This window comes from Paramacrobiotus metropolitanus, unplaced genomic scaffold (assembly GCF_019649055.1).
Source record: "Paramacrobiotus metropolitanus isolate TYO unplaced genomic scaffold, Prichtersi_v1.0 Parri_scaffold0000031, whole genome shotgun sequence".
NCBI lineage: Eukaryota > Metazoa > Tardigrada > Eutardigrada > Parachela > Macrobiotidae > Paramacrobiotus > Paramacrobiotus metropolitanus.
The window spans coordinates 1,014,090-1,037,166 of NW_026570251.1; the positions used below are offsets into that span (position 1 = coordinate 1,014,090).

Genomic DNA, 23,077 nt, shown 5'->3' on the forward strand with positions numbered 1-23,077 from the left:
TATATTCACGGCTTTTATTTTACGCCACACCAATAAAAAAAATAATTAAAAAGAATAATGATTTAATAAAAAAGGAAAGCTCTACCGGTCTGCATTATTTTTTCCAACATTCGCATTTTACACAGAAAAATCCCTAAAGCAGTCTTCGACTCTTAAGAGCACTTATCACGATAGTCAAATCCGTTCATTCACAAATGCAACCCATGGTATAAGCAACACTTGATCAACGTGATTCCGTGATTTTTCCCAGCCACTTGACCATCCTTTTCCACAGCACATCCTCTTCGCGTTAATCATGATTTTAATACCGAAAAAGCGTCCCAATTTCAAGGGTAATAATGCCAGCGTCAAGCCGCGACATCAGCGGACGTTAAATGAGAGAAGAACAGACAGAGTAAAGTGAGAACCATACAAAAAATAGCATATCCAACCAATTCTACCCGCGACAAGTCCCTCGGAAAGAACAAGCAACTACTCCGCGCCACATGTAAAATAACCGAAAAAACCTCTTTGACATTTAGTAGAGTGTAGTAACACGTATCGCTTCCAATCAATCATCATCATCAAATAATCGTCGTTAGGAAAGAAACTGTTCCATCCAACACCGCCGTGAGACTACTCAACACAATCTGCAAAACGAACAATAATCATTAGCAGCAAATCAGCATTAAAATCTGAAGGCAACATCAAACACAAACTCCCAATTTTAGAGCTTAATTAACAGAAACATTTCTACAATTCATAGCAAAATCACAAAATTAACGGAATAATTACAAAATAATATTACGAAATTATTACAATGCTTATATTATATTCAATTACTAATCCATCAAAAAGACACAAGAATCGCAATAAATACAATTATTTTATGATACGAAAATTACAACAAAAATTATACAGTACCGCACTCGAAGATAAAAATTACCACAATAATTAGACAATTTATTTCGCAAAAAACGCAACAATAACTAAAATGATTCAGCCATTAAAAAATTCCCATACATTTTATTGGGTTAATAATACACATATTAAAATTTAAAGCGTACATTTCAGAAGTTGTGTAACCTACGACAGGAAAATAACAATCATACCGTGAAAACAGAACAATACAAGAAATATTGTAATAGGTACACAAGTAGATTTTATCACACAAAAATTTACTACAACTATGAAGTCTACGATAAGCGCCATCAACCGAAAAATACCGGATAAATGTGCAAATAAAATACGCGAAAATTCCCATTTCCTCCGCGGTATAAATAATTTTAATAAAAAATTTTATTTACAAACAAAAAATTCATTAAAATGCGTAAAATTCCCCTTACCACGCCTGTTTAATTCTTCCGCGGTTTGCCGGCCGCGCCCTTTCCGGGCGGCGTCCCCGCCACACCCTTCTTCATCCCGCCGGGACCGTGGCCGCCCTTCTTGGCCGGCGGCTCATCGTCGCTCTCCTCGTCCTCATCCTCGCCAGCATCGCCCGCGCCGTCCTCATCGTCGTCCTCGTCTTCATCTTCATCGTCCTCATTCCCGAACTCATCATCACTGTACACATCCTCGTCGTCCTCCTCCGTGAAGATGAGGAGCGCCCGCGGGATGACGCGCGTCCGCAGCACCGACGCCAGCTCATACTCCATCTCGGCGTCCTGGATCTTCTGCGCCGTGGCCATTCGCACCTCCGTGTCCACGCTGTCGTCCGCCGCGGACAGGGATTTCATCAGGGCGCGCAGATCGGTGACGGCCGGGGTGAAGAAGGAGAAGAAGGTGTCCTGCTCTTCCTCCGTCTTCATCTGCCGACGCTCACCCGTCTTCTTATTGCGCTACACAGTAACAAAATAATTTCACCAATTAACCCGTGATTTTTTTTTACGGTAAAAAAAATATTCCGTAATTTACCGTAATCATTATTAATGCATAAAAATTGAGCAAATTCATTTCACTAGGAAATTAAGCTGATTAATTCCGCTATTTATTCCCTTAGATATCGGAATAATATTCATACAAAACTGAACAAATTAATTCCGCTAATTAAAGTAAAAATCGAAATATTCAACAAGCATTTAAAGATTTGAGCTGGCATCTTCTTTTGATCTACTCCACACTGTCATATGAAATTCGTATCAATCTACTAAATCACTTTGCACTTTACTTTATTATTGATTGCATTGATCACGCTCTTTTCACGCATTTCACAGTTCACACTAATGACTACCTTCAACCGTCAAACGCGAAAAATCAAGGAAACATGAACTGACGGAAACGTAACTAGGCGCAATCACATCGAGCTCTGTACCAGCCATATATCCGCTCCTTGGGCCGAACAGACTATTCATTAGCATCACCACATTTACCACGACCTGATTTCTGGAAATATCCACAGAAACGCTACGGCAACGCATTCTGTCCTCATCTTCCGAACTACCGCGACAAGGTCATCATTTTTACAAATCAAATATTTCAGAAATAACTCTGGAAAATTACAAAATCAACAACAACCAAATCCAACATAAAACCAACCAAGGAATAATTTTTAAAAAACATACGGAAATTTCAAAAAACAGCCACGCGTTCAGCTCAAATTTACCGATAATTTACGGGGCAAAATTACACAAATTTGTGACAAATATTTACGAGAATATCTGTAGAAGTTAGGCTATATTTTCCAAAAACCAGAAGTCAACTGATCGAAGAGAGAAAGCCGAGAAAACTCGGGGAACCCCGCGGTCGCTCTCGCTAACTCCAGCGCTTTTTTAAACCACTTTATCGGCCAAAATTACGGTGAATTTTTGTTAAAACTGCTAAATTACCTGGTAGGTGATCTTCTCCTTCTTGGTCAGATTCTTCCCGTCCTTCCACTCGATGACGGTGCCCTGGGTGGTCTTAGGCTGCAGTCCGGTGATCAAATACAGATCTTCCCGGCTGATTTCATCCTCGAACTCATACCCGCGCGTCAGCACTTTGTTGCTAAACCAGGGATTCTCGCGGAACTCAAACTCCAGCTTGAAGCCCAACGGTTTCTCCGTGTACACCGTGCGCACATCCACCAGGTACTCGAGGACCTCATGGTCATGCTGCTCCACCAGATCCACGGTGTGGCCGCTGTTCATCAGCACCGTCTGCCAGAAATTCGCGATTCCCTTCTGCCCATCGGCCGGGGTGGTCTCCGGTGCGGGGGCATCGTCCTTCAGCTTAAACTGTCCTTCCTCCGCGGTGGGTTCGTGGACGCCGCTGATGATCTCGGCACGTTTCTTCAGCAGTGGCAGCATCTTCTTGTACGTGTCCGCTTCCTGCTGGAAGATTTGGACGTGCATGTGATGTTCGTGTTTTTGAATGTCCATGTGGATGTGCTTCAAGGCGTTCAGCCGGCGCTGGATATTCTCCGGGTAGACGATGGGCTGGATGTCGGATTCACAGTGTGAGCCTTCTGAGTGCGCGTCCCCGGCGTCGTGATGGTGGACGTGCGGGGCGACTTTGCCGTTGTGTTTGTGGGCCATGGTCCGGGGATGATTTAAAAATATTTAGAAAATCGTTGGATGAATGAGGGAAGGAGAAAAACTGAGATTTCTGCCGGAGACCCAAGAACTGTCGAGTTTAACGATGATTTAATCGCTGCAGCACACGCGACGTGAATGAACGTGAAAAAATTAGCTGCTGTCGCAATGTGCAGCGGTTTCAGATGGCAACAGCTGGAGATAGAGAGAGGGCTGCGCGGATTGGTTGGGAGGCGGGGCGGAGTTGGATTTTGTTGAGTCAGAAGCGGAAATTCCATCGATCGCGCGCGGTTGGTGATTCCATTGGTATGGAAATTGGTGACCACTGACTACACTGGATTTGCATTTTGCAAGTCCGCCAAATTACTCAAATTATTTCGATTATTTCGATACTAGTGGACCCCGCGCAAATTGCGCGGAGTAAATTAGCGGCTGATAACTGCACGAACTATGGAGACCTGCTCCTACAATATTGTACTTGTTTTCGTTATTATAAATACCACAAACTTAAAAAATACGTACTATCAGTTCCATTATTAAGTATCATGTCATACGTACTTATCAGCAGTCAGTGTTAATGAACAGCCAGCCAAACAACCAAAAATACCTGCGCGATTGCACCGTTTAGAACATTTGAAAACTGATTAATAATTTGACCACTCCGTTCACCACTTTTCTTTGCTTTTCAATCGTACTCGTATTTCTGTACACAAAAAACTTTGAAACTTTCGAATTCGGTACTCGTACTCTTTTCCCTCCGTTCACTGCGTTACTGCCTGCCCAACGGTCTAAGACAAAATTCCCTTCGCCTGATATTTGCATTTGCTTTGACCACATTTGCTTGTTTTCAAAATATTTCTGTTTTACATTCACTTTCATTTTGCAAGATATTTGTAAAGTATATTTTTCGTAAATGTCCGAAACATGCAGCTGCACTTTTAAACAGTCGGACAAATTTGACAACATACCAATCATGTTGTCGCGCAGTGGATTTCTGGACATACACTGAGAATATTTTCTGCAATTCAGATATGTTTACAATAACGCGTACTTCTTTTACACATAGCAAAACTATTGTGCAGAAAATACACTGCAAAGTGTTTTCCCACGTCGGACCATAAGGGACGGTGAAAGGCGAAAACCCAAAAGGTAGTTTACCGTGTAAATAGTGCGCAGTGTAGCGCACGGGGTGAAAGTAATGAGACCAACCGAAAGGTTTTGAAATTTTGTTAACGAAGTGGTCGCAAACTTTTTGGCTTTTAGTTTTCCACGTCCACTTGTGGTTTGAAAGTGCAATTCCGAAAACGCTAAAAGCAAATCTAATTTTCGACTTTCGCCAGTTTCGGGATTGCTGTGTATTGTTAGTCTGTGCGAATTCGGAATTTGGCTGTCACTGTGCCACGGAATTACGAAGCACTGCGCAGAATACTGTCTCGCGTGATGTTCCGCGAGATCCGCTCGTGTCTCACCTGCCTGTGAAACTATCAAATTTGGTAACATGAGGTTTGAAACCCGAACGGCAGCATAGCTCGCAAGAAGTCTCCACGCTTACTAAAACTGAACATAACAAACAAAAAATTTCCCGGTTTGTTTCAGTTTTTGTTTGTAGCAGTTTCCACAGATTTACTGTGCGAAACTTCGCAGCCCAGCAGCAGCAACTGCACAAATTTCATAACTGGAATAGCTGTCAGATTACTATGTGTACGTTGTACATGTACCTTTTAAAATAATCTGTAGAAATCAAACCTGGACAAAGTTTAAAGTTCAAACGTGTGCCTTTTACCTTCGAAAATTTAAACGCAAATTAAACGAACTCGACTACAAAGGAGATTCCAAAAATAATTTTCCCTATTCTGTCTCCCTGCGATTTTAGGTTATACACAAATGGTATAATTTTTGCTGGGTAACCCATTATGTAAACTATGTCAAGAAATAATTATCAAAAGAATCGAAGAAGAACTTGCCAAACGAAAAACAGAATGGTGAATGCTACTTTTGCACTTTTTTCAGCACCTTTTTGGAAAATTATTCTTTTTATTGCCACTTCTGACCTGGCAATGTTTTCAACAAAAAACTTAAAGTGTCAACTGCAAATTTAGTACTTGATATTACTGCGATGGCGGAACATTTTGAAAATCTCAGGGGTAAAAGTAAACATTTTTCTTTCATGAGGCACCGAAATTCCCTTGTAGCGATCTGAGAGTCATCGTGTTGCAAGCTGAGTTGCAAGCTGCAGCCGTACAATATAATTCTTCGCCGTTACGGTAAAATCAGTAGAGCCCCACAACTTGCGCAAGGTGGCAGCTACATATTTACTTAACTGCGCTCCGTTAACTGGTTTTTGACGCCCCGTAGACTTCCCATGGCAGAGTTTTGAATTTTTTCTCAAAACTGTTTACGTTTTTCTGAAATCTGATAACTTTGTACAAATCTACACATTCAGGGCTATCGAACGGTATAAAGACATTCAAGTTTGGTTGAACGTGTCTATGACTTAAACCCTGACACACACAAAATTCGTGCAGCTTCTTATTCTTTTATATAGATAGATAGATAGATTCGCCATTCGGTTTAATTTTCCATTTCCACTTTAATGGCACAACAGTCTATCAGCTGTATCAGAAAACGAAAACATTTTATTGCAACTAAAAAATAATAGAAAAACAATATTCTATTAAAGAAAAAAATGTTTGTTGCGCGACGCGGCGACTTGTTAACTTTTCAGTCACTTTAATGTCGGAGTGGAATGAGATTATGAGAGCAACACTTTCCCACAAATGAACACGAGGGCCACCATTTGCCATTGCACTACAAAATATCTGCAGTTGCAGCTGCTGTATCCGGTAGACAAGGGTTTGCTTTAGGACAGGAGATAAGAATGGACCATATTTTAAAATATAAACCCGCAAAATTAGCATGTAATCTACGAAAAAATGGGATAAAACAACCCAAGAAACAAAAACGAAGACGTACAATCCATATGCAATTACATGCAGTACAGTACAGTACCTAATTTATTATCACGTATTTCAGTTTTATTTTTATTATTTATTTACTGCATTTTTGCTTGTGCTACATCTGTAATACTCTATACAGTTTACGGATATTATAATTCATAATAATTGCAGTTTATTTGCTGTAATTTATTTACTATTTTTTGTTTATTTATTTATGAGCTTCATTGACTACATGTATATTGAGTATATTCAGCCTTTTATTTTACAACGTCAAAGAAGCCGACACCTAGTGCGGGCGGTCCAAAGGGGTTTTGTGTCCCTTAAACTCGTGAAAATACAGTATTTGATGTATTTGGCAGTTTCCAACTTTCCATTAAAAAATAGCGGTGTGAATCTGCAAACGATATCTTTGTAACTGCGTCGTTTTTCCAGCTGACGTATGCAAAACAGACAGTCGACACTATAATAAAATGTAAAAAGTGCATATCCAAAATCCAGAATACTAAAAAAACCCGTCCCCAAACACGTTAGCTGCAAAAAAACCCGCGGTGCATTTCCACGCATAACAAAAATATCCCGTGCTCATATCAACCGCAGACCCCCGCCCCGAGGCGTAACGCACGACGAGAATTTATCTTGAATGTGACAGAAGAAAAGCGCTTCCCGGGGTTCACAGTTTGGTGTCCTCTTCGTCGTGGGTGCGCCGGTGAGCAACGGCATAGGCCGCCGGATCAATGGGCCATCCCTCGGTCTCGTACATCTCTCCTTGGCGCTTAACGCGCTGCCGTTGGCGTGCGGGGCGCCGCGCGGCGGCAACGGCGCCACACTGGATTTATTCACTGGCCGGCCGGGCCCGGCGCCCGCCCCCGGGGGCCCCGTGCCGTTGGAGTGCGGCCGCAGTTCCCCGGCTTTCATCATCTCGTCGGAGATCGGGTTGTCCACGCCCATCACGTCCTGCCGAAATTGAAAAGATTTTAAAAGGGTTAAATTATAATTTAAGAAAGCCAATCATGCAGCAACGATCGATTTTATTTTCTTTTTGTGGTAAATACTAAATCCGTTATTATATGACAAAAAATACTGCGTACTGGCGGTGACCGCCAGGTCAAAACGCCCGCGACTTTTTATTAGTAACAAAATATATGACGCAGCCAAAATCCGAATCCATATACTAATACAAGGAAATTCGTTAGTTCAAGAAATGGACTTTTAATTTTTTTACAGTTTACTTTTTAGCAGATAAAAGAGCAACAGATACAGTCATACAGAGTATGCAAGTCCAGATAATTAACCGCTAAGTAGTAAGCACTTAACAGCGTTATGTATTAAGAAAAACAAGAACATTACAGTATTTATAAAAATTAAAAACAACAAAAACAATTACATATAAAAAATATCACAGTACAAAGCGTTAATAAATTAGAACGAGTATTATTACGATAAAAATAAATGCTTATATAATTATGCTCATAAATTATAAATATTAATATATTATAAATAAATGCTTATATAATAATTCTTTCTACAGTGACGGCGAAGTTAGTACTACCCAAGGCCTCTAGAGATAAGAGCAACTGACGCGATAATGCGTATGGCACCGTACTACGATCGGTAGATCACAAATCTTTCTTAAATGAACACTTATTAACTTATTATCAATATATCGTATGGCGAGAAGTCATCTACTTTGGTGACTAATTTTACAACCGCTGGGAATTCTCATGCGTGGGCAAATTTTCTACTACATACTTCGGTACTACAATTAAGCAATCAAATCATTTACAATGCCTGAACAAATTAAATCATTATTTAATAAAATGAAATAAATTATTCTGTTTAATATTTACAAGTTAGTACGCTACAACACGCTATACTTCTATACATTGCAGTTGATTGCACTGCACTGACCAGCGGGCGGAGGATCTTCTCGTGGGTGTCCTTGAGGTGCTGCTCGTGGCGGGCGGTCTGGGCTTTCTTGACCAGGCAGGCGACGGTGATGACGGCGACGAAGACGCAGATGGCCGCCAGCACGATCAGCGGGATGAAGAGGCTGCTGAAACGCTCGAACAACGGATGGTATGCCGTGTCGGCCGGCTTCGTCTCGTTCAGGCTCAGGATCCCGCTGGGGATGCCCGGGTACACGCGCGACAACTGCAGGCTCATCTACAAGCGATTTATTCAATAATATATTATTTTTATCGGATTTCTTTTTGAATTTTTTATATTTCTATTTTTCAGTATTTGTTCCTATGATGGAGAAAAAAATGGGTCACTATCATTTTACCAGAAATCACTCCAGCAAAATTGCTGATCGAAACAAAGCCACAAAAAAATAAATCGGCTCTTCTGACGCTGTTTTATATGCAGCATTAAAATCTGATCGTACGCGGACAGGGATACTGGCGTACAGACGAATTAAAAAATGAATTTTTGTTTTACACGAAGAAACACTGCCAATAGTTTTTTATTAAGCATAAAATGAAGGTTTATTTATTACCGTCAACTGCTTATTGCTATTAGTGACCAGAGTGAACTGCTGCACATTCATAATTCCGCATAAATAAAAATTAAACCATTACTTCCTGTTTTTTTAATAAATAAAATCAAAAATCATAAAATGTTTTGATAAATCTTCCGCATTCTCCGCTTGCCTTTTGCATAAGCTTCAGCTCGGATTCGTAAACAAGGGTAAGCAGCCGGGCACGGGGCATTACAGTGGCCGTATCTGCAAATAAAACAAAGAGCACCTAAAGAAAAATATTTGTGCTATCCAGCCGTGACAATAGCACCGAAAATGTTCAATTATATCACGCGGCGGAATCTCACAACTTAAGCAGAATCGTAGTGCAGTGGTTAGTACAGTCAATGTAAACCGTACCAATACAAGAATGGGATGTCGTATAAAATAGGAAATTTCGATAATTACCAAACATGCTCACAACAGCGAGTAAAAAAGAGAAATCTTTTTTAATGCTCAAACAGATTAAAAACTGCACAAAAAATAGAAATAATGATTTTTAATGAAGCAAATACGAAAGATTATTCTGATATTCAAAAGCGATTATAACATATTTATTACAAAACGTAGAAATAGAAACAGTTATCTAATGAAACAAATTCGACAGATTAATTAACCGATGTTAGAAAGCGATAACAACATAATAACAAAAGCATGTAAAAAATAGAAATAATAAATTTTAAGAAAATAAACTCGGCAGATTAATTATTCTATGTTCAAAGACGATTAAAACACATCAAAACCGGCACAAGCAATTAAAACACATTAATAACAGCACGTAAAAAACAGAAATGTTTATTTTCAATAAAATAAATTCAGATTAATTATTTCGATGTTCAAAAGCGATAAAAACCTACTTGTTGCGGTGTCCTTGTACACCGCGTACGCTGTCACCAGCCACACATTCCCGTTCTGCGCGGCGGCGGCGGAATCGCTATCCAGGAGCTTCGGGGACGGCGCAATAAAGCGCAGCACCGGCCAGGGTGTCGACGGGACCGGCTCCGTCTCCAGCACCCCCGGATGCATGCGGTGCTCCTCCACGACGTCGGGCGAGGTCGTGCTGACGTTGCTGGAGGAGGGCGCGTAGATAATCGGCCAAAAGACCATCTCGGCCAAACGTTTCTTGGCCGTCGCGTCGAAGACGAACTCCTGCGTGTTTAAAAGCGGACAATTCAATATTCATACCCGATGGGATTATCAGCGCGGCGGTTAACGGGATTGCCGGTTTAAGCTGCTTATTGTCGCGGTGTTTTACGTTTTTTAACCGCTTATCGACGGATTAAATGCCAATTGACGGTTAGCAAATAATGCGGCTGTGAATCTGGTAAAAATTGTCTGTATGAAGTGCAGACAATTTTTACCAGATGCGCAATGGAAAATTAGTTTCAGATTCAAAAAATGAAATACAGTACATGGAAAGTTGCGGAGAAATTTCGATCAGTCAATTGTAGTTTAGTCGAATATGGAACGAACAATCGAAAAAAATCCCTTAAATGATGGCCAAACAATTTTACAAGCTGCAGTTTTCAAAAAAATCAAGCATCACTACAACATTATTTTTGCACCTTCACAAAATGTTACTTTAATTAACAGAACATAGACCAATTCGTCAAGTTGTGTGCTCGAGCCCTAACTCTACGATTTTAATAACTAATACAGTAATACCGATCTTCAACTGTTCCCGCTTGTGAATCACTTTTTTACATCCGAATGTCACCATACTAACTCGTTTGTTTGTTTTAAAAATAATATTCTTCGATTCTTAATAATTTTTTATGGGGAATATTATTAAGAAAAACATACCTATAAATCAGTATAATGTGCTGTGAAAACTCATAAAAACTTAATACGCAAATTTTCAGTAAAACAACAGTTCAGTAAGAGTTTACAGTGTTTACTGTATACGAGTACTTATACTAAAATCCCCATATCGATAATTTATGTTCAAGTATCAGTTTGTTTTTGAATGCTTCTTCATCGATTACACAATTTTTCATCTTTATGATACTGATTTTGTGCTGGTTTATTTTCGAAGTCTTAAATACATAAAAAAGAGAAAACTGTAACGGAAAATTGTTTATTAATTCTTATTATTTTAATAATTATTTACTTTTTTTCCTTTTTCTTTGTTTATTAATTTTTTATTAATTCCGAGAAAATAATAAACGTCAAAGGCGTAGCGATCGAGTTTGCTTCTTACCGGCTGGCCGACATATTTCAGCAGGATGGTAATGAGATTGTCCAGTGCATCGCGTGAGAGATTTTGTTTCGGAATATAATCCAGTGTGTCCTTGATGGGAGAAAACAAATAGCCGCTGTTAGCTATATAAAGCTAGATCAGTTGGAATCACTGCATGTACTGCCGTTTAGAGTATCTGTATATTTGTTGTTTTTCCTCCGTGCCGCGCATCCTTTACGACGGCCACTTTACGACACTTGAGCCGCATCGTCTTTAAGACAACGTCAAGTGCTATCATATCCATGAGCGACAAAGCCGGCTCGACTAGCCGATTTTGTGCTCCTTACGACAAGTGCCCTTTTCGGTTTTTTCCCCAAAATAACTTAAGAAAAAAAATATTGAATTAATGGCATAAATTTTAGTCAACGCATTAAAATAACATTAATTTGAAAAATCAATTTCCAATAATTTAGCAAAGTGGGTTTCTTAAGTTTATTAAATCTGGACTTTTATTAAATAAAGCTAAATGTTGACATTTACAAGTGGACGGGAAGAAAAAGGAAATTATTCCGACTTTTCAAAAATTTATTTAGGTTATTTTTTTCATTATCGAAATTCGAAAATTTTTTACAAAGCGTAGTCACCTTCCAAAAAAATCGCTAATTAATTTTTGTCAGCTCCATTTCTAAAAAGAATAAGGCTTAGTTTTTGAAACACGGATAAAAACGGCTGGGAAGAAACGGGGACTATTCAAATTTTATTCACATTTTTCCAATTAATTTACAATAGATTTCCATATTAAATTTGTTAAATAAAGCGTAGTTACAGTTATAAAAATTAATATTTGGAGCGCTTGGATTTTTTGCTAAACATAATTAGCTTCAAGATGTAGGATTTTGGGCACTTACAATGGGCGGGAAAATACAGAAAATATTTCAATTTTGCGAATTATTCACGATAGTAATGCCATTACTGTAATGGTTTTCTTATTAATTTCTTGGATTTTTCATTGCTTACTTTCGCCGATACGCCCTGCGCTTCACTTCCGGCCAATCCCTCATCCTCAAACAACGCATTCGCCGCCTTCCCGGTCTCCGGCTTATCACTCCAGAAGATCATGGGCCGCGGCCGCGTCGTCTCCCGCGCCGTGCTGGCCACGACCCTCCCGGTGGTCCGCGTCGTCGTCGAGGTGGTCGCGGTCGTTGTGGTACTCTCCGTTGTCGTCGTCGTCGTCGCGGTGGTGGTCTCCATGGTCGTCAGGTCCTCCTCGACGATCGTCGCCAACCGTCGACCCTCCGTCGTCGTCATCACGTGAGTGGGTTCCGTGGAGCTCGCCAACGGCTCCATCATCAACGTCGAGAACAGGAACTGTGGGAGATTGGAGTGCGGGATGGTGAAGGGTGTCCAGCCCTCGGGATGGGCCTCCGGACCCTGTTCCGCCACCTCCGGGTTGCGATCTTCCGGGAGCAGCGCTATTTTCCAGGGGGAGGTGGTGTTGTCGACGTTCTCGGGGGTCGCGGCGTCCAGAATCCGGTGTTCGCGGAGCTGGTACATAGCCATGGAGTTGTTGGTCGTTTTGGCGGGAAACACTCGGGAGGTGTTGGATTCCGGGAGGTGGGACGTCTCGTTGTGTACACGGGAGGTCACAATCTTCAAGGGGTCTTTTTCCAAATGCCCGAAGACCTCCGATGAATTGTGGTGGTCAGAAGGGGCCTCCGGATCGAAAACACCGCGCAGGAAGTTCGTCTCCCGGTTCGGAAGGGTCTCGTTGACTTCCGGAAAGGTCTCCGGGACCGCGGAGGTCAGTTCCTCGATTTCCGGGATGAACGCGGTGGTGGGCGCATCGGTTAACCCTGCGTGACTGGAATTCTGGTGTTCCGCCGGGGAATGGGACACTCCCGCCCGGAAACTATTGGGATCCAGCGGCGTCAGCGTGATCCCGCCGCTGTCCCCGAAGGCGTCGGTGTGGGCGACGGTGAAGACGTCCGGCTGCTGGCTGACTACATCCGGCAGCTCCCCGTCTCCGCTGCCGACGGCCAGGTCCTCGGCGCTGGCCCCGGCGGCGCGCAGCGTGTCGTTGTGGAAGGGCAGGAGGGTTTCGTGGAGGAGGTCGTGGCGGGTGAGGGTGTCCGGCGGGGCTTGAGAGGGGTCAAGGAGATCAAGGTCAGCCGCGGCGGATGGGCGCGGGCTAGGCGGGAATGGAGTGGGGGTGGGGCCGGCAGGGCTGCGTTGCCGGCCGACGGGAGAAGGGAGGCGGTGGCTGTTGGGGTCGGAATTGTGCGAGGAGGGCCGAATGAGGAGGTTACTGGGAGGAACTGTATGATAAACAAAATTTTTTTGAACACTGTTGTACAAAAACACAGATAAAATCAGTCAACCATTTGTGCTATAACGAACAGAAATAAAAAAATAAAATTAAATGAACGATAATCCTCCGCGTTCAAGTGGAAAAATACGGGGTTCAAAAAATTAATACAGTTAAAAAAAGGCAATCATAAAAATGTCTTTAACATGACCGAAAAAAAAAATTAAAGCTTTAATCTAGGAAGAAAAGGCCTGAATAATTGTGATAGGAATTATGAGAAATAAACCCAAGTCAAACAAAATTACGTCAGTCGATTTTCACCGACCACAAATAAACAGACAATATAAAATTTCATTTACTTATAAGCTGCATAATCACTGTCAGGAAAAACAAAAAGCTTTAAAATGATTTATAAAAACAAGAAAATTAAGTCAACCGAATCTCACTGAACTAATAAGTCTAATTAAAAAAATAAGCAGATTTAACTAAAATAGTAAATTTAAATAAATATACCTAAAGAAAAATTTTAAATAAATAATTTACCTAAAGAGAAATTTGTCTGAAATGGGAAAAAATGGACGCGTTAAATGGGCAAAAACGTTTTGCAAGTATTGCCAACAGAAAATTGTGAAGTTTAAAAATTACTAAGTTGCCTTAAAGCCTTAACGAAATATGTTACAACAGTATCCTTTTGTTACCGGCAAAATTTTTACAGACTCACACAGGTTCTTGCAAAGCACTACAACCTGATAAGAGAAAAAAGCAAATCAGTCCACGGACATTAAACTGAAAAATGGACGGCTGTGCGTGGGCTGCAGACTACAATGTCAAGTGCTGAGAAAAAGTGTTGATCGTAACACAAATTGGATCAGTGTTAACAACTGGACCACAACGGCTAATTAATTGGATAACTGTGCTGCACAGACGCCTCAGCTAAATCGCTTCACGCTTAATTAACCCACATTCCAACCAGTTTACAAAATGCCTGCTGATCGAACCGGATTTCCCTTATTAATTATTTCGTCCCCGGTTAACAGAGCAAAACACTCACAAATAATGTGTAAACAATTATCACCGTTTAAAAAAATAATTGATCTTGAAATTCATTGAAAATAATTAATTCCGAGTATATTTTTTCGCTGTAATAAAATTTAAAAGCTAACAAATTCCGTTTGTTTTAAGGATAAACAAAATCTATCAAAATTCATAAACAAACAGCCGCTTAAAATACCTTATAATGATTATAAAAATAGAATAATTCGGAACGTGAATAAAAAAAACTGTGCAAAACGTCCCACTACGTCAACAAACGAAATAACCAAAGTAAAACCGAAAAACAAAATTAATACAACATTTCCGACAGACATGCGCTTTATTATTTTACCGCGTTATTTATTCTTTTACTTTGATCAATTTGTTTTATTTTTAAATTGACCGCATTTATTTATTATTTTATTTTTCGTTTTATGTTTTAAACTTTTTTGAAAAAATACTTTGTTTAAAAATCACGCAACCGTCGAACAAAAATATTAAAAAAAATTTGATTTTCACAGATTGTTTTTCATTTGAGAATGCACAATCAGTATTTATTTTTACAATAATAATGCAAAGAAGGAAAAAATTCGGAAACATTAGAACGATAATTCCGAAAATTATTCCTAAATTCGCTATACATTTAATACACCAAGCCAGCAAAAAGGACGGTAATAAAATTTCACAGGAGCCCTAAATGCATAAAATTTCCGCATAATGAACCCTCGTCGTGCTAATATTGGATTTACAGGTCCTAAATATGACCGTCGTCCATTCTTTACATGTCTCTCTTTCTCTATTCACTGCCTCACTGCTGCGCTGCATGTTTGCACATGTTCACACACAGCGCGGATTATACGCTGGTCGGATTGTGTGCTCCACAGCACAAAGCCCTCCTAATCAGCCCGGACACAAACATCACCTGAAACGCACCAGGAAAATATCTTCCCGTACCTGCTACATGATGCTGGGTGAGATTCACCGCGGCTGCATCACATGATCCCCCAAACAACAACAACGATAACAACACAATCAACATCCCGGCGCGCATTCTCACATCCCTGTAGTGGCAATACGATATCCAATTAACGGTACAGGTGCATTCAACGATATCGCCTTAATATTTTGCATTCCATTGAGTTGAGGGAATTTGTTAATCAGTCGCGGCCGTTGGTCATCTCGCAATGATGGATAACATTGTTGATTTGGCTTCTGGCACAATAATCATCGAACATACAAGCAATTATTTAGAAGGGATGATACTTTCTAAAAGATAATAATAGCCTTTTGAAATGTTTGGAAAAGCAGAAAAGTGAGATTTTTCACCTGTATTGCCAGTCATGCATGTATAATGCTGGCTGTGCGTGCAGTGTGCTGTTGCTGCTGCATCATTCCGACGGACTGACCGAGTGGCCACTTGGCCAGTGCAGCGTCGGTGCAAGTCACGCCCCGTTGTACGTACGTCCACGCTGTCTGGTCAGCGTCTATTCCACTGTGTCCACCTTCACCGTTGTACGTACCTCGACAGCGTCTGGTCAGCGTCTATTTCATCGTGTCCACCTGTATGACGGGTGCAAGCCAGAGTAGGCCATAATTAGCATGAGACCAGATCAGAGAGAGAGACAGAGGGGAGACAACGAGAAACAGAAGCGCTCAGTCGAGAGAGAAATTTGACCGGATGATCATAAAGCCAGGGGCCACTTGATTAATGATGGAAGCAGGTATGTTTACACAATAATCGCCGGTGAGAGCGAAAGTGATGCATGCCCGGGCGCAGCAATGAGATCATACCGGGGTAACCGGGCAGCTAAAGCACGACGGTGCACCGGATTGAAACAATCGACAATTTCTCCTTGTTTCCAAATGGAGAAAAATGTACTTACGGCTTTTCAATATTATATTGGAAATACTGCAGAATATATTTGCAAAAAAATATAGAAAAACAAATTTCAGGAACTCAGTTCCCAAAATTAATACGAACAAATTTTAAAATGTGAAAAATATGAAACTATTAAAAAAAGAAAAATATGAAGAATTTTATAAAAAATTGTGAAAATTATAAAATAAAAAAAAGATCCAAATTATTGTACTATTAAATTACTCATAAAAATGTACCAAAAAACTGTAAAATCTCAGCCTAAATTATTTAAAAAATATTATTCAAAAACGAGAAAAGCTTTCACAAGTATCTCATTAATTTTACGCTTTCAAAATAAATTTTAATTACGTCCAGTGAGGCAGCAGGTAAACACAGTCAGCTGCGGCTATAAAAAATGCAAATTCAGTAGCGAGTCGAGGCTGTATGCGTAAATTAACACACCACTATGCGGCCCAACAAGTGGCTTATTAGCAAATATTTGCCGGTAAATAGCTGCATCTCCCAGGCTGCAACGTGCGATAATAAATACGACCGTTGTTTACATGGGAAATCACCGTCAATACGCAGCGCCGTGATCGCGTAATACCCTTGTATGTCGACACGGAAATTTGCATAAAATAGTCACCCGCCGGCCGCCGCGGTGTCCTCGTCGCATTGATTATATTATCATCGGCCGCATTGTTTTCCATTAATGCCGGCACAAATGCAACGGACGATTATCGATGCGGGATTATTTTTCCACAGACACTCACTGTCACAAATGTTATGCGGCGTTATTAATATTGCCGGCAACTGGCAAGCCGTTACCGGAAACGGACAGTCAGTGTTAACGTTAACGCCATGCGGCGGCGGGGGCAAACGTCAAGTTCCGGTCACGGTCGTTGCGCATGTGTAAAAATATCTCCTTTCCGGAGTGTAGACAATACGCTCATTATATATCCCATACCGCAACAAATTGCCGTTGATAATTGAAGCATTGTAATGGGTATTCATTCGTATTTAACGCGGTACTAGAATTGCCCGTTTACCAAATAAACATATCACCAGGTAATAAATAAATACTTATTTAACCGTTAGCAAATCTCTCATGAATATATGTGTAATATTCTAAAAAGCATTTACAGTTACCGGTAATCATTTTAGTCATGCATCACAAATCGTGTGAAGAACTATTGATGTACAGTATATGACTTGCCTGTGCGCAGTGACTTGTTGAATTCCACGAGAACAAGTAAAAATACATTATCCAAGTTACGATAAATCGACAAGCAAATCGTGAAAATATTCATAACACACACGCGAAGTCAAATCTTGTACGTGCTGTTACGTACTGCCTGCAGTTTCTGTTTATATTGTAGTGAAAAGGTCAACCATCCTTTGTTTTTATAGACAGCACGATCAATAACTACAGCTTAAGAACCCGGGCCGTTAAATTTTAATTTAAGAAAAAAATGCAGCACGTTCACCGCATCACCAGAATCAGAGAGATTCTTAATTGGGGACAAAATTAAATTTTCCATAGGCAACATTTTGTATCTAGTTCCGATCGAGTTCAAGCTTTCTTGGCTCTTTTTATGAGGTATCGCGCAGCAGGAATGTTCAGAAGCTGGTAACGCCTTGTGAGGCCCAGTATTGTCGGGAATAGTCATCAGCTCGCGCGCGGTAGAAATTGCCGGCGAACGGCTGACTTAGTCCGTTCTGCAGCATAAACGTCCGCATGTTGAAGCGGAGACGGGCGTCGTTTCCACTGGGCAAGGCCGATAACTGGATGCTGCGGGTTTGCGGGAACAACAGGAAGACGTAGCGATGGAGGCCTGTCAAAGTTTTGCAATGAAATAAATAGTAAATCTCGGTGTTCTGAGGACATTTGAGCACATACAGATATTATGGCGCATGAACTGTATGTACATACACATGAAGTCTCTACAGCTTATCGTTAATTATAACTGGTAACAATTTGACGAGTGCACGAGAATTGCACTTCACGTAGTTTTCATTCGTATATTTCCTTGCACTGGGAACGTTGCTTTACAAACAGCGAATGCACGTATTTTTCTATAGCCTTGTATAAATGGCGTCAAGGAATCCCTGTACCTGCTGTCGTCACCCGGCTAGAGTATGACGCTGCGGCAGTATATATAATTAAATCAGGTTAAATCTTCCGCGACATGTTTCGCTACAACCGTAGAACACCAGCTTAGTGCCATCAGCAAGTGCAGCGGGAGCGCTTGTGAACTACATAAGGAAGCGTTTCTGTTATAGATGTTTTCTAATACTATACGTTGGTACGTCTGGTTTGTGATACTTAATTAACGGATTACATTTATACATATCGCAATACGTATATACGTATTGTAGAATCTTATTCAGGCAACCGACAGGCCCTGTTCGCGAATTGTACGCCGACACTATCGCAGCAAAAAGTTCAACATCGCAGCCGTCTCAGTTCAACGACTCGATATAAGGTTTTAAAAAAAGCGGACAACTGCTTAGCTAACAACTGTAAGCAACGCGATATGTTACGCCTATCAGCGGTGCCGTTTATCCATTAACATACTTGAATCAAAGGGTGCACTGCCCATGTAGGGCGCGTAGACCTGTCCGCGGAAGATATCATTCCCGGGGATATTGTACACCAGCCAGTGCAGTACCGATCGCAGCGAGCTGTTGGTCGCCGTCGGAGCATCCAGATCTACCATGCAACCGGGGATTATAACTCGGATTTGCAAAACAAGAGCCGGTGGGCACCGGTAGACGTTATGCAAATGGTTAAATTTGATTAACACAGCTAAAATGGGTAATTAAAATCATATATATGTCGCATCCGGATAAATTGACAGTTATTAAATTTCGTCCGGGTGTACCTAATTCAACCAGTGTGTACAGCTGGTCGGCGTAGGTGATGGGCCAGAAGACCGCCGGCTGGGTGGTCACTCCCGCCGGTGTCAGTTCATTCCCCAACTGGACGAACGTGCTTCCGTTGTACGCCATCTGACAATTATTACAAATGGATTACCAATAAATAAACAAAGTAACTGAAAATCGAAATGAAATAAATGTATGTAAATAATATTTCGCAAAATCGCTCTTTGCTCTTAGTATATTGTATCAGGAGAAGTACTCGTTATTTGTATCTCCCTCAAACTGTAACATATTTTATTCTACGTACGTATAGTACGGTAAACGAATACGCGTACGAGCTTTAAATACGAGTTGTACATACAGATGCGAGTTCACGTAAATGAATAAGTTTTATCAGAACTATTAAATCAAATTTTGTAAAGCATAAAAGGGTACAAATGTATTTAATACAGTCGTTTTCTTATCACATCTTGACAGGAATTAATGATGCGCTCATACATTTAATCAATATTTCAGAACTGCCAGTTATCGTTATAATGTAATACTTTTGTTAGGAAATGGCATAAAACGCAAACGCGGGCAGACTATTTACTTAACAGTCAAAATTTTTAACATTCCAACAACAACCAAATCTCTATCCTCCCTTAGGTTGAGTAAAAAGTTACCGTACTTAACACCGCTGCAACGTTTTCCTTTAATGACTATTAAAATAAAACTTTGCTTGAGAGAAGTAGTACGTAGAACGCACAATTCTCTGCAGTCAGTTCACGAATGTGTCGACATATAAAATGCAATAATTCGCTTAAGGCCGAACACACCTAACGTTTCAACTACTAAAGGATAAAAAAGAAATCGATTTTCCAAAATATTGTACTTACAAATTCGTATTATAATATATAGCGTACAATTAACTGCTGTAGCGGCGCTACATCCACCGCATCCGAGACGATTCCGTTCTGGGTGAAGGCACTGGCCACCTGGGCGTTCTGTCCGGAATACCACGTACCCGAACCGGGAATATAGTCCGCCTGCGTCCATCCAGCCAAAACTACCGCGGCAACTATCACACACCGGGAATGCATTGTCATTTGTCAGCGCACCGGTAAATTAAGGCAAAAATATTCACTGGCTTCGTACGTTAAAATTTCTGCTCTAAAAAATTATATTATATGTTATTGTTCAGCTGGGGAATATTCTATTCGCAGTGTTGGTTGCGTATAATCCGTATGATATCTTGCCATTTCAGTCAAATCAGCCGTTTTTTTTAAGTAACAGCTGTTCTTTTGTAGAATGAACGTGTTTGGCGCGCTAAAGCCGACTCGTATTATGTACATACAATATTATTATTTATACCTGCATTGCGACTGATTGCTGACAGTTGTGCATCCTTTGTCGGCAAACGCGCTGGATGTGCAATGTCTGGATTAGTTAACGAATTATGTACTGCTGTAGAATCTATGCCGTCTTTTAAGCAAATTCAAATGACTTTATCGGCGGAAGAATGTCACTGATTTTCGGATTGTTTTGAGGAACTTTTTCCATAATTACCCTACGCTGCAATACTGTACGGTACTTTTAGCCCGCAATATCGGCAGTACTAAGTTACTAACGTGCGAGTGCTTTTAATGTGCTACAAACTACATAATGTACTTGTACACTGTACAAATTTGCACAGCTAGCATGTCGTATATAATTAGAGTAATTCTTCACTTTTGTCTGGTAAGTATATGTCTTATCTTTTTACAGAATTTGTTGCGAATGAGATTGATCGGCTTTATCTCGTACAATTAGGCAGACACTCAGGGCTGCCGCTTCTTGGAATGAGTACATCGGGATATCCAAAACTGCGATTATAAGTACAGTAGTGACTACACAGGTAAATCGAACAAGCAGTCTGATATCAAAGCCGAACTTGACGATAATGCTGTCAGCCTAATTCCAAAAAGATATATATCTATATACTTAATTGTATACAAAATTAGCAGTTAGCATATGTAATTCCAATTTGATAAGTAAATCTACACAGTGACCCTTGCAAGGTCTGCGGAAAATACACCCCGCGCTACGCTCCTTTCAGGCTTGGACAACGGTACACCCAGCCACAATTCTGTTTAGCAGAGCAAGGGATCCGACGGCGATGCGCATGTCTGCCGTCCAGTGGAACATGAGATATATCTATATTACTAATATAGATATTAGTAATACTCTGTGGTGACTATTTTACTAATATCTATATTACATAAATTTTGCTTTAAAAAAAGAAGAATTTACAAAAAATGTTTGCACGAATTAGGAGAAATATACGGCGTTGTTTTAATTATCGGATGCGTGTTTAGCGCATCAAATAACTCTTAAAAGCCGGTTTGGAGCGATTTCACCATGTAGTTATCGAGATCTGAGGTTCTTGTTTTCCGTAATTTCTCACGGTAAATTTTTTTAGCAAACCGTCTTCAGATTCATACTCAGCGCGTCAGATAACATCTAAAAAGCCAGTTCAAGCGATTTTACTGTACATGTGTTCTTTTTGAGATCTGATAACATGTCAAAAATAATACAGTACTGTATTTAATAACAAAAAAATATGCTAGCATTTTAAATATATGTATTTTGATTTTTTATAAAACTAATATATATAAATTGATTTTTTGTTGCAACTTGTATCATGCAGTGACCTTTTACTTTGACGCGGTAGCCGCCACTTTCGCTTCAAGGGTGATTTTGACAATTCAGCCTCATATTATGGATTATGCGTGGATTTTAAAATATCAAAATAGCGATCACCCTTCAAGATTCATGATATGTGATCATATGTCCGTACGGGCAACGGAGTGTCTGTGCGATCAGCAACAAATTCCCGACGGACAGTGCGGCCTTCACGTGAGAAAAATAGCAACCTCGACAAATGTAGATAATTTCAGTGTTTTCCATGATGAAGCCGGCTCCATCTACGGCTGTGTGATGAGTAACGGTTTCGGATGTTTATAGAAAATTTGTGATTGATCATAGCCAGTTTGTAGCAGTCTGTACTTTACACTGTTATCGTATTAAATTATGTAGCACGAGAAACAGCGCGGTAAGTCAAGTACCCAGTAATATCAGCCGGTTCAAAAATTAACTGCATCCCGTTCAAAATTTTTTTGCGTTAGCAGCCTGACCGCGCGTGTTCTGTGAGTGCCCGCATAATTTTATTTTCATAAATTATTTCGCCGCAACTTGACTGCATTTTGCCATGGTTAGATAGACGGCTGTGTGTTACTGCACTGTAGAAAGCAAGTCTGTAGAGTAGGGAAAAAAAGCTGAAAGTATACGAGTACTGTTGGCAAGTTCCGAGTACTGTAGAGTACTGTAATCCCACGTCAGCGTTCGTATAATGTCCGAACTACGATTACATATTGCTCGGCAGCCGAGACAAGTTAATAATAGTTATATGTGTAGCGATCTCGGCAAAACATTTCCTAACCAAGATTCTATCACTGCACAGCATCGGTACAAACTACAAAGTACATAACTACTCCAGCGGATCGGGCGTCATGGTCAAAATCGCGGTAATGCGGCCTCTGCCGTATAAACACTATTAAACAGTATTTACTTCGGCAAATATAAACAGTGTTTTTGGTGATAGGACCGTCTGTTTCCGTTACCAGCGACCAATTGCATACCATACTGCTTGCCTAATAAATCGCCATGAAGAAGAACGCTGTTATCAATATAACCACCAGCACCAGCCGTCAACCATCCTGTTTTTCTTTTACGTTTTGGTTAAGAACTTCACCTAATAAAATGACGGTATAGGCCCATTTTTACAGCAGCACCATTTTTACAGACTATTTTACAGCAGCAACTGCTGCAGCGCAGTG

The 23,077-nt window shown here is 40.5% G+C and overlaps 3 protein-coding genes across 5 annotated transcripts; all 3 read right to left on the minus strand.

Moving 5' to 3' along the window:
- Positions 1 to 283: 283 nt before the first annotated feature.
- On the minus strand, positions 284 to 3,643 carry LOC129588726 (uncharacterized). Its single transcript, XM_055483083.1, has 3 exons — positions 2,805 to 3,643; positions 1,326 to 1,817; positions 284 to 629 (listed from the first exon to the last, which is right to left on the minus strand). Exons 1-2 carry the CDS (start codon positions 3,489 to 3,491, stop codon positions 1,335 to 1,337), a joined length of 1,170 nt encoding a protein of 389 aa, XP_055339058.1. The 5' UTR covers positions 3,492 to 3,643; the 3' UTR covers positions 284 to 629; positions 1,326 to 1,334.
- A 3,086-nt stretch (positions 3,644 to 6,729) lies between these two features.
- LOC129588762 (uncharacterized) lies at positions 6,730 to 16,486 on the minus strand. 3 transcript variants are annotated; one of them, XM_055483128.1, is made up of 8 exons: positions 15,806 to 16,486; positions 15,413 to 15,745; positions 12,160 to 13,457; positions 11,164 to 11,253; positions 9,821 to 10,112; positions 9,097 to 9,170; positions 8,354 to 8,608; positions 6,730 to 7,399 (listed from the first exon to the last, which is right to left on the minus strand). In XM_055483128.1, the coding sequence occupies exons 2-8, from the start codon at positions 15,528 to 15,530 to the stop codon at positions 7,028 to 7,030; spliced, it is 2,499 nt and encodes an 832-aa protein (XP_055339103.1). In that variant the 5' UTR covers positions 15,531 to 15,745; positions 15,806 to 16,486; the 3' UTR covers positions 6,730 to 7,027. The 3 variants fall into 3 exon arrangements, with proteins under 3 accessions (XP_055339103.1, XP_055339104.1, XP_055339102.1); XM_055483129.1 differs by having other exon boundaries at positions 15,434 to 16,486; XM_055483127.1 differs by having other exon boundaries at positions 15,413 to 16,486.
- Positions 16,487 to 17,622: 1,136 nt separating this feature from the next.
- Positions 17,623 to 20,376, minus strand: LOC129588841 (protein D3-like). Its single transcript, XM_055483237.1, has 4 exons — positions 20,126 to 20,376; positions 19,223 to 19,349; positions 18,916 to 19,050; positions 17,623 to 18,172 (listed from the first exon to the last, which is right to left on the minus strand). Exons 1-4 carry the CDS (start codon positions 20,306 to 20,308, stop codon positions 17,958 to 17,960), a joined length of 660 nt encoding a protein of 219 aa, XP_055339212.1. The 5' UTR covers positions 20,309 to 20,376; the 3' UTR covers positions 17,623 to 17,957.
- Between the last annotated feature and the right edge of the window lie 2,701 nt (positions 20,377 to 23,077).

What these genes read in the sequence shown, in the direction of transcription:
- LOC129588726 (XM_055483083.1), bottom strand. Translation starts at nt 3,491, where the DNA reads ATGGCCCACAAACACAACGGCAAAGTCGCCCCGCACGTCCACCATCAC. An exon ending in AGGAGAAGATCACCTACCAG is followed by an intron (nt 1,818 to 2,804) that starts GTAATTTAGCAG and finishes GTTACTGTGTAG; the next exon opens with CGCAATAAGAAGACGGGTGA.
- LOC129588762 (XM_055483128.1), bottom strand. Translation starts at nt 15,530, where the DNA reads ATGCGCGCCGGGATGTTGATTGTGTTGTTATCGTTGTTGTTGTTTGGG. An exon ending in TGAAATATGTCGGCCAGCCG is followed by an intron (nt 10,113 to 11,163) that starts GTAAGAAGCAAA and finishes TTAAACACGCAG; the next exon opens with GAGTTCGTCTTCGACGCGAC. An exon ending in AGAAGATCCTCCGCCCGCTG is followed by an intron (nt 7,400 to 8,353) that starts GTCAGTGCAGTG and finishes CAATTTCGGCAG; the next exon opens with GACGTGATGGGCGTGGACAA.
- LOC129588841 (XM_055483237.1), bottom strand. Translation starts at nt 20,308, where the DNA reads ATGACAATGCATTCCCGGTGTGTGATAGTTGCCGCGGTAGTTTTGGCT. An exon ending in CGCCGCTACAGCAGTTAATT is followed by an intron (nt 19,350 to 20,125) that starts GTACGCTATATA and finishes AATAATTGTCAG; the next exon opens with ATGGCGTACAACGGAAGCAC. An exon ending in CAGTGCACCCTTTGATTCAA is followed by an intron (nt 18,173 to 18,915) that starts GTATGTTAATGG and finishes AAACTTTGACAG; the next exon opens with GCCTCCATCGCTACGTCTTC.